At 36.8% G+C, this 12,237-nt stretch overlaps 1 protein-coding gene across 3 annotated transcripts in view; it reads left to right on the top strand.

Annotated features, from left to right (window-relative positions):
- The window catches only part of RAPH1 (Ras association (RalGDS/AF-6) and pleckstrin homology domains 1), an 82,507-nt gene that overhangs the window by 54,280 nt on the left and 15,990 nt on the right, over positions 1-12,237 (top strand). For all 3 annotated transcript variants that reach the window (XM_039387944.1, XM_027731394.2, XM_027731400.2), the window contains 3 exons: positions 7,672-7,749; positions 9,099-9,258; positions 11,158-11,279. In XM_039387944.1, coding sequence (XP_039243878.1) covers positions 7,672-7,749; positions 9,099-9,258; positions 11,158-11,279 — 360 coding nt within the window. The remainder of the gene's footprint in view (positions 1-7,671; positions 7,750-9,098; positions 9,259-11,157; positions 11,280-12,237) is intronic.

Raw genomic sequence — 12,237 nt, 5'->3', positions numbered from 1 at the left:
TTCACTTGCTGTATCAAAGATAAACTGTAGTAAGTAATGGGATTTCTTTTTATAACATTTTGAATGTTGTCTTAATATAATGTGGGGAGGATATCCTAGTAAAACAGTGGTCTAATGAGCCAGGTATGTATGAACTCTGATTATAAATTCATTTTCTTCACAGGAAAGAGGTCAGTAATGTACTAAGAGAGCACAAATTGTTCTTAAGTCTAAGAGTTATATCTTCAATATGTATTTCCTTCTGAAACTAGAATAGGAGGGATGAAGCAAGCTATAAATCTCCTTGATGAAAAGACAAGCTTGGATGAAGAACAAACATACAGCTTTGTGTAGTTCAGAGAACTTTGAATATTCAGTGGCTGAGGTGTCAGATGTCTCTCGTACTACTACCTACTGCAAACTGTTCCTTGGGTTGTTTTTGTAAAATAGACACACTAGTGGAGAAACCTCAGGCAAGCCTGAAGTAACAAAATGTGTCTTGGGGACTTCAAAACAATAAGAATAATGCTGGGTATAAGTAGTCTGTATTTAGCAATAAAAGTTTAGAATTAGTTTACTGCTTTTTCTTAAATACCTTAATATTCTTCTCAAAGTGCTCAGCATCTATTTTGACAACAAATTTTCAGTCTGTCTTCTAGAGGAGTACAAACAGCCAAAACCAAGTAATCTTCTGCTCTTGTGATTGTTTTGCTTAAAATTTAAGTCCATACCTCCTTCTCCCCCCGCAATAGCTCCTTACCCTGCTGTGCACCCCACTGTACCCCCAACAAAGCAAACAGCCACCAAACCAGAAACCTTGACTCATTACAGATAGATTAACAACAGCTGTGGCACAAATAGAAACCAGAAGTTTCTCTTTCATCTCCATGTGTTTTCAGATCCTCCCTTCTGATTGTTTGTATGTGGGGTGAGTGTTGGTTACCATATGGAACTTCAGTTTAAAAAGTGCATAAAATTATCCTGTTATGTCATATGACCATGGACTAGCTCGTATCAGTGATTCTGATAGACTCCTGAAGTTAAATGTTTGTGTTTATAAATCTTTATGTTGGCTAATTAAACTTTGTAGCCTTTTGATTCAGATGCTTTTGGTAAGCTTGCTGATTTTCTGAGGATAATGTTGTTCAGCTTGGGACTGTCAGTACAGTGGTGCCCTCTACTTCTGACTACTGAGCACACAGGTCTGGTGTGGATACTTACTGGTTCTCTTCTGACCTCCTGCAAACAAATTTCTTTAGTAAAATGATGAAATGGAAATCCACTTAGCGGCTTAGATCTCTTCACCACATTAGATAAACCCTGTATAAGTGAAGCAGGCCCAAGAAATGGGGCATTTCCTTGTAGCAAGGTGTTAGATAAGTTAACTGTAGGATCATGTTGCAGCTCTATGCTGGTGTTCCTGGTGTGTCAACTATTTCTTATTATCTTACTGTTTCTGGTATTCTTTCCTTTCTTTGGTATGTCTACCTCTTATATTGAGACTAGAGACACTCTGGGGGAACAACAGTACCATTTTTGTCCTCTGGTAATATAACTAATTGTAGAAATTCTAGTCATGCACTAGGTTCCCTTTGCACTACAATCATGCACACACACAGTTCCTGACACAGTGTAGGGCAGATCTCAGCACGGAAAATGATGTATTAGTTTAATGATTCATATGTGTATGCCAGCATCTGGAGGTAAAGGAATCATGTAACACCTTTTCGTCCCAAATATTTGGTACATCATTCTTCTTTTCATGTTGATCTGAAAGACAAATATTCTTCTTATGAATGTTGATTCCACTGGTTTGTAAATTTTTGGTTACTGCACACTAATTTCTTCAGACTTTCGATTAAATAAGTTGTGATGTTGGCTTCATGCATCTTAGATCAATCTGATTCAGATGTTGTGTTCATTCTTGAATGAAGCATCTGTTTGAGATTTTTTTTTTAATGCAGTTTAAAAATACAGCAATTCATTTCTAATCTGCAAAGGATGTAAGCACAGTCTGAAAACTCCAGCCTCCCACAGCCAGTTTTTGAGGAAGCTGTGACGGCCACATCTAGAAACCTGAAAAAATTATATAGATGGTAGTAGCAGGATTTTGCACAGTGTTGAAGTTAAATAATGAAATTTTTCTTCAACAAGCTATTGTGTACTAACCTACTGTGATCATTGTGATGTTCCTGTGTAGTTTTAATATCACCTTTTTCTTTTTTAGTATTATAATGATATTATATATTCTATCAATATAATAAAACGTAATTTATGTATTATTTGTAATAAGCTTGTGGTTACATTGTTAGACAATCAGCCTGTGTTCTGAAATGTTTCTGCCCTGTTCCGAGTATCGGGTGAGCTTTTTGTCCAGCTAAAACTTGCCAGTCAGTTGTAGTGTCTCATCTGTTATGATGTCGTCTTCTTTCCACTCTCAAACTTCCTTACTGTGATTTCAAAGGCCTGTTCTTCAATCTGGTTTGTTTGGTTTTTTCCCTCCCCTTTCTTGCTTTTGCCTGGTCCCAAATCCCAGTACCTTTTGTTCTATAACTCTTTGCCGCAGTGAGGAGCCTGGCCTAGAGCCGTTACAAGACAGGGTCTATTCAGGGGCAAGCAGGCTGATAATGTGGTGCAGGTTGCTTCAAGGGATAAAGAGCCAGTGAAACTCCGTTGGATTTTTTCTTCATTGCTACTAGCTTTGTCAAATCTAGTTTGAGTAGTCTTTCAGGGAGACAGCAGAATGCATGTCTCAATTGATTAATATTTTATCTGCCATCCCTTGAAGCATACCTTCTAAAGGACACAAAGTCCAATTTGAGGCATTAACCAAAACTAATGCACCTGAGAGGTCAATACTGGGTCCAGTACTTTTCAACATCTTCCTTAGGGATGTGGATGGTGGGGCCTTCTTTGTGCCAGTAGACTGTGGGGAAGATCTCTTCTGTGGGAACTTGTGACAAGGGCCAGTGTGACTTTGAAATGCATTAAAATGTAACTACTGCTTTCCAGTTTCCATTCAGAAGCCACCTCTGTGTTTGAGTTAGGCTTCTAATAGCAAAGAGTTTGTGAATGGTGCACAGAAGTAGAACAAAGGAAAAATATGGCACTACCCCAGTGTAGTGTCACTGTGATATTTAAGACCTTCCCAGGTGAATAATTCTCAGACATAACCCTCAAAACAATACTACTGCTTCAGATCCCTTTCCATGTTTAGTAACATAATGCAATATGGTGACAATGTCAGGAATATTCCAGAGTATTAATTTGGGAAGGAAGAAGGAAGAAATGTGCAATGAGTCTATGTTAGGGAGGATGAACTCCTCACTGGAAAAAATGACTGATGGACACTCACATCTAGTGAGCTTTGAAAGAGTCATGTCTTGCTTCCCTTTCTGCTTTACCCAGATATAGGTTATTCCAAGTTATTTTGAGAATGACCAAGAACTACTACTGTAAACACAAGTTCACTGTTTATAAATGGACTATGCTGCTATTGCCACAAAATGGTTTTTAGAGTAGGAGTGTTCTGCTTGTCCTAATGAGTTTATCAAGAAGACCTGCTCTTTATATTCACACATTTGGTTTTTCCCTTCTAGTGCCGATCACATACACACTTGTTCTAGTGTTCTTTTTAATAATAGATGAAAGCAACCAACAGAAAACACTTCATTAATGTGATTAATATTCAGATTGATATACACTAAACATGGGCCTAATAGAGATGTCTTGAAGTTTGGGGCCATTAGGTACAAATGGAGATGTCAATATGGTGTTTTCTGGCAGCAGAAACCTCTGTTTCAGTAAAAGCTCTTTAAGAAGGACAGTCCTTGCAAGACATGCAATTGCCTTTCTACCCGAGGCTAGACTGTAGCTGGGAAGATAAACAGTGGATACCTGCTTTTAGTCCTTCAGAAGTCAATGCTACTTATGTATTTAGGTATCTTCTTATCTGCATGCAGAGAAGGAATTCAGGCAAAAAAATCAAATATTAATGAAAGAAGAAATTTCTTCTATGCATCTTGTGATTTGTGTTTCTGCCCTGCTAAATTCAGTGAGATGTACACTTTCTTACCTAGCTCTTATTGTTTAATTACTGGATTTCCTAAGGACTGTAATCTTTTTTTAGTGGTTCCACCCCCCCTTTTTTTCCCCATTCTTTCTGTGATCTCTGTAAAAGGATTCAGTTAATGACCCTTTAAAAATGTAACATGAAGCAGAAAATAAAGTCCCAGCCTAGAAATGTGAGGCACAAAGTCATTTCAGCAAGGTCAGCTTTGTCATTGCATGCATCTTCCATATTTAATGCTAAAACAGAGGTGAAATTTCTGATAACTGCATATTCAACTGGAAACTGGGGCAGGAAATTGTGATCGTCATATTAAGGAAATCTTTATTTTTTGTGTGTGTTATTCTTTATGATATTGCACTGTAGGCTAAAATTATCAAAAACAGTTCTGGTATAAAAATGCAAAGAAAAAGGTCATTCATTTAAGACCATCGTGTTGCAGAGATGTGCATTTTCCATTTTAGTTCAGAATGTTAGAATATTTTGGATTAACAAATTCTCAGTGTAACTATGTTGCCATGTATTCTTTACATCAGGTGTGATGTTGTCCATAACCAAAAGTATTCTTGGCTCAAGGCTTTAAAATGCAAGTGTAGCAATACTCCCAAAGCAGTCCTGTTAAAGTGAGGGATTTATGTTGCAATTTGACCGCTACTATGTGTAGCAGTGATGTGTACTGCTACTGAAAGAGCAGCAGTAGTTTCCTGCCAGAGGTGGAAACGCCGCTGCTTTATGTTTTGTGTTTCTCTGCAGTGTGTGTGTGTATCTCCTTTGATTTCCAAAGCATGTCCATGACTGTAAAGGTGGTCTTGCCAAGGAGTGGATTCTGCTGAATCTTTCTGCTCTGTCAGTTTTTGTCCAGATCAGCTCTGTGACCCAACTGTCTGTGTGGCCACAGCAGCACTGTGAATGCTGTCACTGAGCACTGATGCTGTGAGAGGGAGGCAGGGCAGTGGCCACATCAGGATTTACTGGTATGGACCACCTGTGGTACCCCCTGAAGGGGCTGCTGTTTACCTGTATTTTCATGACCCTTCAGCAACTCGTATCACTGTTGCTGGTGTTTACTAGCAAAGGGGAAATAAATGCCCAAGTTCAGTGTGGTTGGACTGTATGTCCTGGCCGTATTACTTTGTGGTGTTGAATAGTTTAAGTTGCAGTCGGGTATTTTTGTCATCTGTCACCTTTGTCCCCGTGCAGTGAAAAGGGTTGTTAGCTCAGAACAAGCTGATGGATGGCTCGTGCTTTTTCCTGCTAAGAACTTGTCTTGGTTTCATGTACATGGGAGGAGAGAGCCTGTGTTTGTGTCTAAGTGCAGTTTTGGGCTGGCTTTGATGTGGAGGGGACTGTTTTCTTGGGCCATTAGGAGACAAATAGAAGAAATTGTTGTGAGTTTTGATGTGAATCCTGCAGTTATTCAATTATTTTATGAAATCATTTATTTTGTTGTTGGTTTGGTGGTTTTCTTTTTTTAATTTAAACTGACTTTATATTAGAGTTTAACAAAGTATAAGAAATCCTGATCTCTAGACCCACATAATATTGAGTAGGAAATGAAAAGTTATTGGTAGGCATTAAAATAGTAAATCCTCAAAGTCTTTCTTGATCTACATATTTATTTTTAAAAGCATTTTAGGGAATGATGGATTATAAACTTAGAGATCACCAAAGATATTTTAGCTGTGTTGGCACAGGTATCTGGGAGGCTGCCAGGTGATTCCTTGTTGCTTGCCCTTGTGTTGCTGCCTGTGCACAGTGGTGCAAAGTGCTCCTGTGGGGTTTGCTGTCAGCAGTTGCATCTGCACAGGTGTGCAGTGAAATGGGCTGGAAAATTGGGCTGCTTGACTTTAACAAAGAGCAAAACTGAATGTGCTGTCAACTTTTTTAAGGCAGTAGAGGTCTATGGTTAGGTTAATGAGAAGCTTTTTTAAATATGAATGAGTTTCTCCAAATGTATGATGAAATGAAGTCTTTTGGTTTTGCTGATTTCATAATGTACAGGTGCATGGCATCACTTCTTAAAGACTTTAAAGACTTAAGTCTTTAAAGCCTTACTTTTTAGTAATAATTTATTTGTACAGAAGGAAATGGCTAGTGTTAAGGAATAAGAAGAAAAATGATTCTTGGTATCATGGCACTGTTTGTTTTTCATAGAATGCTAATCTGATTTAACCTTTCTAAGCTGTATGACACCATTGTTATTGTGAATAAAAAGCTGAGGTTCCCTGTAGATTAATAGAAGCTGTGTGCCTTGAAAATTCAGTTCCCAGATAATGTTTCAGGCTCACATTATTTCTGCTTGTGTCAACTTACTGGTTTATTTTATTGAAAAGAACTACGTTTCTCTCAAGGCAGCATACTGTCCTGCCTAGCTGATGTTTTTTCCCTGCTGCATAGGATGGTCATAGGATGTGAAGGACCAAAAACTACTGAGTAAGACTGCAGTAAATAACAAGAGAATGTTCTTGAGCAGTTGATAAGAATATTAGTAGCTCATTGAGAAGTACAAAACTTAAACATTGTGGATTTCAGAATAGCTAAATCTTGACTTTTACAAGAAAAGCAACCATCTAAACACATGGCAAAGAAACCACGGATTACATTTGTACAAGAAAGCAATGGAGAACTAAATGTCTATGAATGTTGATGGACTGTGCTGCTTTGGATCTGAGAAAAATTTAAATTTTTCTTTCTTAAAGAGATTGAATAGTTTTGGAGGAGGTTTACTTATTTCATATATTTGTTTGTTGTGCTAGAATTTAAGATTGTGAAAGCCTGAAACCTGCATATGTCATTTTCAGAACAGTGGTCGCTTGTTTAGCTGCATGTTTCAAATGCAATTTCAACAGAAATATCTGTAATCTCAAACTGAAAAATTTATGTTGCTAGTCTTAAAATATACAGTTTTCTTTAGCATCAGCAGATAGATTCGTTACCTGAATTTTCACTGCACTTCCAGTTGTAACAAAAATAGATCATTTAGAAGAGCAAAAGGATACCTGTTTGCTTTTTGTGTCTTAAAATACTTAAAGGAAGGAGAAATGTGGCTTGGATTTAGTAAAGATAAAGGGAGCGTTGAAGCTTCTTACTGCAAATGGATTTACTGGTTTAAAGTCTTTCAAACTAATGTATGTAGTATGGGATCCTATTTATAGGATTTGTTTTCTTACTTTCTGTGTGCTGTTAAATTCTGATACTTCTCAGTGTGCTCTTTATGTTCTATGTCAGTCAACCAAAAATCTATTGGGTGTACTCCATTGTACACTCTTGTTGAATGTGTCTTGTCCAACCCTATGACTGTAAATATATGATTTGCTAAAATATTTGGTAGCAATGCACAAGGTATTTACAATGTGGAAGAACAGAGACATGCCAAATGTCTATACAAAATATGTACCTCCAGTAAGTTCTAATGGCAATTGTATTTCTAAATGTTAGATAATAATACTTCTTGTCTTAAAAAATAATAGTCTTTGTTGTCACTAAGAAATAGTTGAGGATTTGTAGGTGAGCAAATCAGCATTTCAGTTCATGTTTTAAAGCATGGTAACCTCAAAATTAAATCCACTGCAACCAGACTGAAGTTTGCATTAACTGGAATTGTGTGTGTTGTGTCCCCCTAGGAGGAACAGGCTGCTAAACTCAAAGCTGAGAAGATTAGGGTTGCATTAGAGAAGATTAAAGAAGCACAAGTGAAAAAGGTAAGTTAGTTATATTGATTTATAAGATCGTTATTTTATTCTTTTTCACTTGGTAAATGGAGGAAATTCACTTCTCATTTGTGTCTATTACCCTTAAGTTGCCCTAAATAAAACCACTGTGGTGTTCTATTCTAGAGTGGTAATGTGGTTTCTGATCTAGACTGCACCTAATCAAGAAAATCCTAGCATATGGAATAACATTACGTTTTTCTTAAGGAATAGCTTATTTTGCAGCTAGTGCACATTGAGAAGACTTTGCCAGCTTCAACCCAGAAGTGAAATGAAGGTCCAGCCTCCTGAGATCGTCCTTGCATATTCTGCAGTCACACGTTTAAAATTGCACCTGTTTTCTTTGCAAACCCCTTCCCATTAGGCATAGCAGGATTTGCCAGTGATAAATGGAAAACAAGTATTCCAAACTAAAAACAGGGATTACCAAGTGGAGAAAGTCTACTGACATTACTTGATGTAGTCTCAAAAAATATAGAGTTCCCTTAACATTTAGCATTCTTATTTTGCAATTGGATTTTTTCAGTAGCTTAAAATGCCTTTTACATTAAATGATTATAGATGAAAAACTAAAAACTGCTCTGGCTGGAGGATGGAAATTAAAAAGCCAACCAGTGTATTACAACCAGTAGATTTTATCTTTTCCATCTGAACAAGATGTAAAAATGGAAGCATAATGATTGACAAAAAGAATCTATTGTCTTAAGTTTTTTGATTGGTTAAAAAAATGGTTGGATTTTTGTTTCTGGACAATGACCTCTTTAAAATGCCTATGAAAAGCCATTGTGTTTTAAAAGCAGATTTTTTTTCACACTACTGCTCCATATTCGCCAGAAAAATAACATTTGATACAGGTATATTGTTTACATAATCATCATTTTTAGAAAATATGGACAAAGGAGGCAGAAAGCTTGAACTGCAAATCTGAAAAATTCTGGTTCTTAGTAAGCTTGTGCAGAACTCTTTTGTTCCACCTACACATGCGAGAAAAATTGTCTCAAAGGCACTTTATTAATCAGAACAGGACACTTTGCCAGGAGGGATTTTTTTTTTCCTTCGTAACACACAACTAAAGCATGTTGTCACTGTATTGGAAAGACTTTTATGTTTACTCTCTTCTACTGAAGGAGAACAGTATCTTGTTGAGTGTCTGTGATACAAATATCAAACCATCATTTACGACTTCTCCCATTTTGAGGAAATGTTTTGACTGAACTTAATATTTTATGCTAATTGTAAGAAAATCTTAGAAGAATAAACAAGATCTAATAAACAACCATATTTTTATGTGAAATGTGGTAAATTAATCCTTTTTGTTTTCCTAATTTTCTACTTAATAGTTGGTGATCAGAGTCCATATGTCTGATGACAGCTCAAAAACAATGATGGTGGATGAGAGGCAGACAGTGAGACAAGTATTAGACAATCTGATGGACAAATCACACTGTGGCTACAGTTTAGACTGGTCATTGGTGGAAACCATCTCTGAATTGCAAATGGGTAAGTAATAATTACAAGTATTTATAATTCTTACCTGTTAATGCAACAGTTGTCTATATCCTCAGAGTTATTTAAACACTTGGCTTCATAATGTTCAGCATCCCGTTCGTTAATGTAGTAAGTGCTAATTCATTTAATGAAGCTCATGACTGACTTTGTTTCAGAATGATCTGGAAATTATTTCTTCTTTCATTTAAAAAGCATGGCTAAATTCTTTGGTGTGATATAGTAATTTTACTAATGTCTAGTCACCAAGCCTCTTGGTTTTGATGATTTCTTCACCGAAGAAACAGTTAAGGGATAAAATACTTACCGTTCATCTTCCTCTTTGTAAATAGTGTTTTAAACTGATAGCTCTTATTGCAAACAGCTGTCTATGATTTTTTCCTGTTAAATATTTGAATGCAACAAGCAATATTCCCCTAAGAACAGCTAAAGCTCCTTTACACTGCATTGCACATACCACAATGTAAGTTGTTCATTTAGCCAAAGGATACAGCGTCCGAATGGAAAAAAAGGGGAATGGATAAGGTGCACCTTACCCATTGACTTTGATAAAAGAAAATGAAAATTAATGTTTCCTCTCTCTTTTGGTGAAACCTTCTCTATATCAGGTAGTGTAGCATGTTAACATTGCTTATTGTTAGGGGGAAAAAAAGGGTTGTTGTGGGGCGAATCTTCTACCTATCCAATGAAGGCTCAAAAACTTAAAATTTTAATAAACTGTTTTCTTGTAATGACAGTTGATATGTTTTGAAAGCTATCCACTTTCACTAATGAGGCTGCAGGGAGATGTGAGTTTTTGTATCACAGTGCTCTGAAGCTTTTTTTTTTTGTTGTTCTGTTAGGTGATGACTTTTTTACTTTCTTGGAAGACAGTATTGCTGTGTTGTTGATAGAGCTTGAATTATTTTGTGGGAGAAAATCATATTCTGCTTTCAGGTGCAGTTGAAAGGTCAAGCAAGTCCCAAATGATTCTGAAAAATTTAATTTGCTGAAATGCCACTGTATGGCCTATGTGAAGAGGGAACAAATTGCAGAAAGCTAGCTTCTACTTCAGTGTCTTTGAAAGGAGGAAAAACTTGGTCTAGTGGTTTCCTGAAGATGTCTCCTTCCTTATTTATTTTAGAATGAGAAATTTTAGCTATTTCTCTACCATTTCAGTAAATTTTCCTCTTTTTCCTTAATCTCTTTTGCCTCTTTTCAGTATTCTGAAGTGCTAGTACTAGTGTACTAGTGATAAACTATTTCAACAGAGAGTCAAAGTTCAGAGTTCTCAGGAGCCATTGGTAATACATCATTTATTCATCAAGAGAGATTGTAAGAAGTAGACAGTGTCAGTTTTCAGACCTCTTTACAAAACCCCTACTAACCATGGGTATTCCACATTTCATAGGCATTTTGTTTTCCCTCTGATCATTGCCCATTACTTTTTTGATACTTAGATAGTGATTGGGGATGCTGTAACAATTTTTATGCTGAAAAAGCTGCCTAATACATTCCTCCAGGGCTTGTGTAGACCAGAGTACATATAAATGTGATAACCTTCTTATTTTTGCTCATAAACTTTGGAATATCATCATTGGAGTCTGCAGTGTTCGTGTGGGACGGTAGACTTTGTCAGATTAAAAAAACAAAAACACTTTTTATGTTGCTGGAACTCTAAGCCTGAAGGTACAGAAGTCAGTGTTGAATGACTGTATGTGTAAAATTAACCCAGGCATGTCTGAAAGATGACTAAGTTCTTCTAGTTTCTTAGCATAAACTTCTTTCCATTGTAATAGACCTGGAACTCTGTTTTCTCTGCATGTATGCCTTGTCTCCTAGATATGGCTAGAGATTAATTTATCACAAAATGCAACATAATCAAATGTATTTGCTCTCTTGTTATTGCTGCAGAAAGGATCTTTGAAGATCATGAAAATTTAGTTGAAAATCTTCTGAACTGGACAAGAGATAGTCAAAACAAACTAATGTTCGTGGAACGTATAGAGAAATACGCACTTTTCAAGAATCCACAGGTAAGCCTGTGGTTCATGTTGAATGTGTGTGTGACTGATTGCAGCTTCTAACTTTTTTGGTAGCATTCTTTTCCATTCTTTTTATGTGTTAAAATGCCAGGCAACTTTACACTTTGGCACTGTGTACACCCACAGTGCTGTTGGCACAAAATCAAGTCCTTAGCGGATAACTGAGCTGAAGCAATCTGTTTGCAAATGTGTTTGTGGGTAGTTTTAATGGAGATGAAGGCAGGCAGTTTCATGGGATTTACACTCATACTTAGTGCTGCTCAAATATGTAATTATGCCAGAAAGGTGTTGACAGATATTGCTAATAGTAGTGGTTCTCCACTGTGCGTTCTTACATTGCTGGCAAGAAGGGGAAGACAAAAATCTAAGAGAATAGCTTCTCCATGGTCACATGGCAAATGAAGAGAAGAGAGCATGTGTCCCTGTGGAAGCTGGGACCTGGTACTCACCTGTGTTTCCTGTTCCTTGGCTAGGAAACTAAAGACCCCACTTCTCTCTCAGATGACTTCAAAGACTTCTCTCAAGTGATTTGTTATCTGGAAGCAGTTCAGCATTGTAAGGGAGTGGAGAAAAAGAAACAGCAAAGCAGAAAGTTGTTCTTTGAAGAATTTAAATTGAAAAGAACCGGATATCATATCACTTGATCTCCCTCTTAACTCCTAGCTAATGTGTTCCCTTTTGGGGTTATAGGTTATTTTTATATCTGTATGGCATCTGTGTGCTAATTTCTTAGATTTAAACTGGATATCAGTTTTGTAAGCTCATCCTTTGGGACAGCAACAGAGTACTTGATTTTACTTTTTCTTCAGCAGGAACTGAAAACCACGTCTTATTCAAGTGCTTTGCACTGAAGCAGCAAAATTCTACGTCCTTTTTAAAAGTTTGTGGTTGATACATTTGCTGTCAGTACATATGGTAGGCACTGTCAACAAGGAGATACTGGCGTAAA

This window comes from Pipra filicauda, unplaced genomic scaffold, assembly GCF_003945595.2.
Source record: "Pipra filicauda isolate LSUMZ 115617 unplaced genomic scaffold, ASM394559v2 scaffold5_size6683894_pilon, whole genome shotgun sequence".
NCBI lineage: Eukaryota > Metazoa > Chordata > Aves > Passeriformes > Pipridae > Pipra > Pipra filicauda.
Note: the sequence above shows the minus strand (reverse complement) of the source record. Positions and strands in the feature narration are given on the sequence as shown.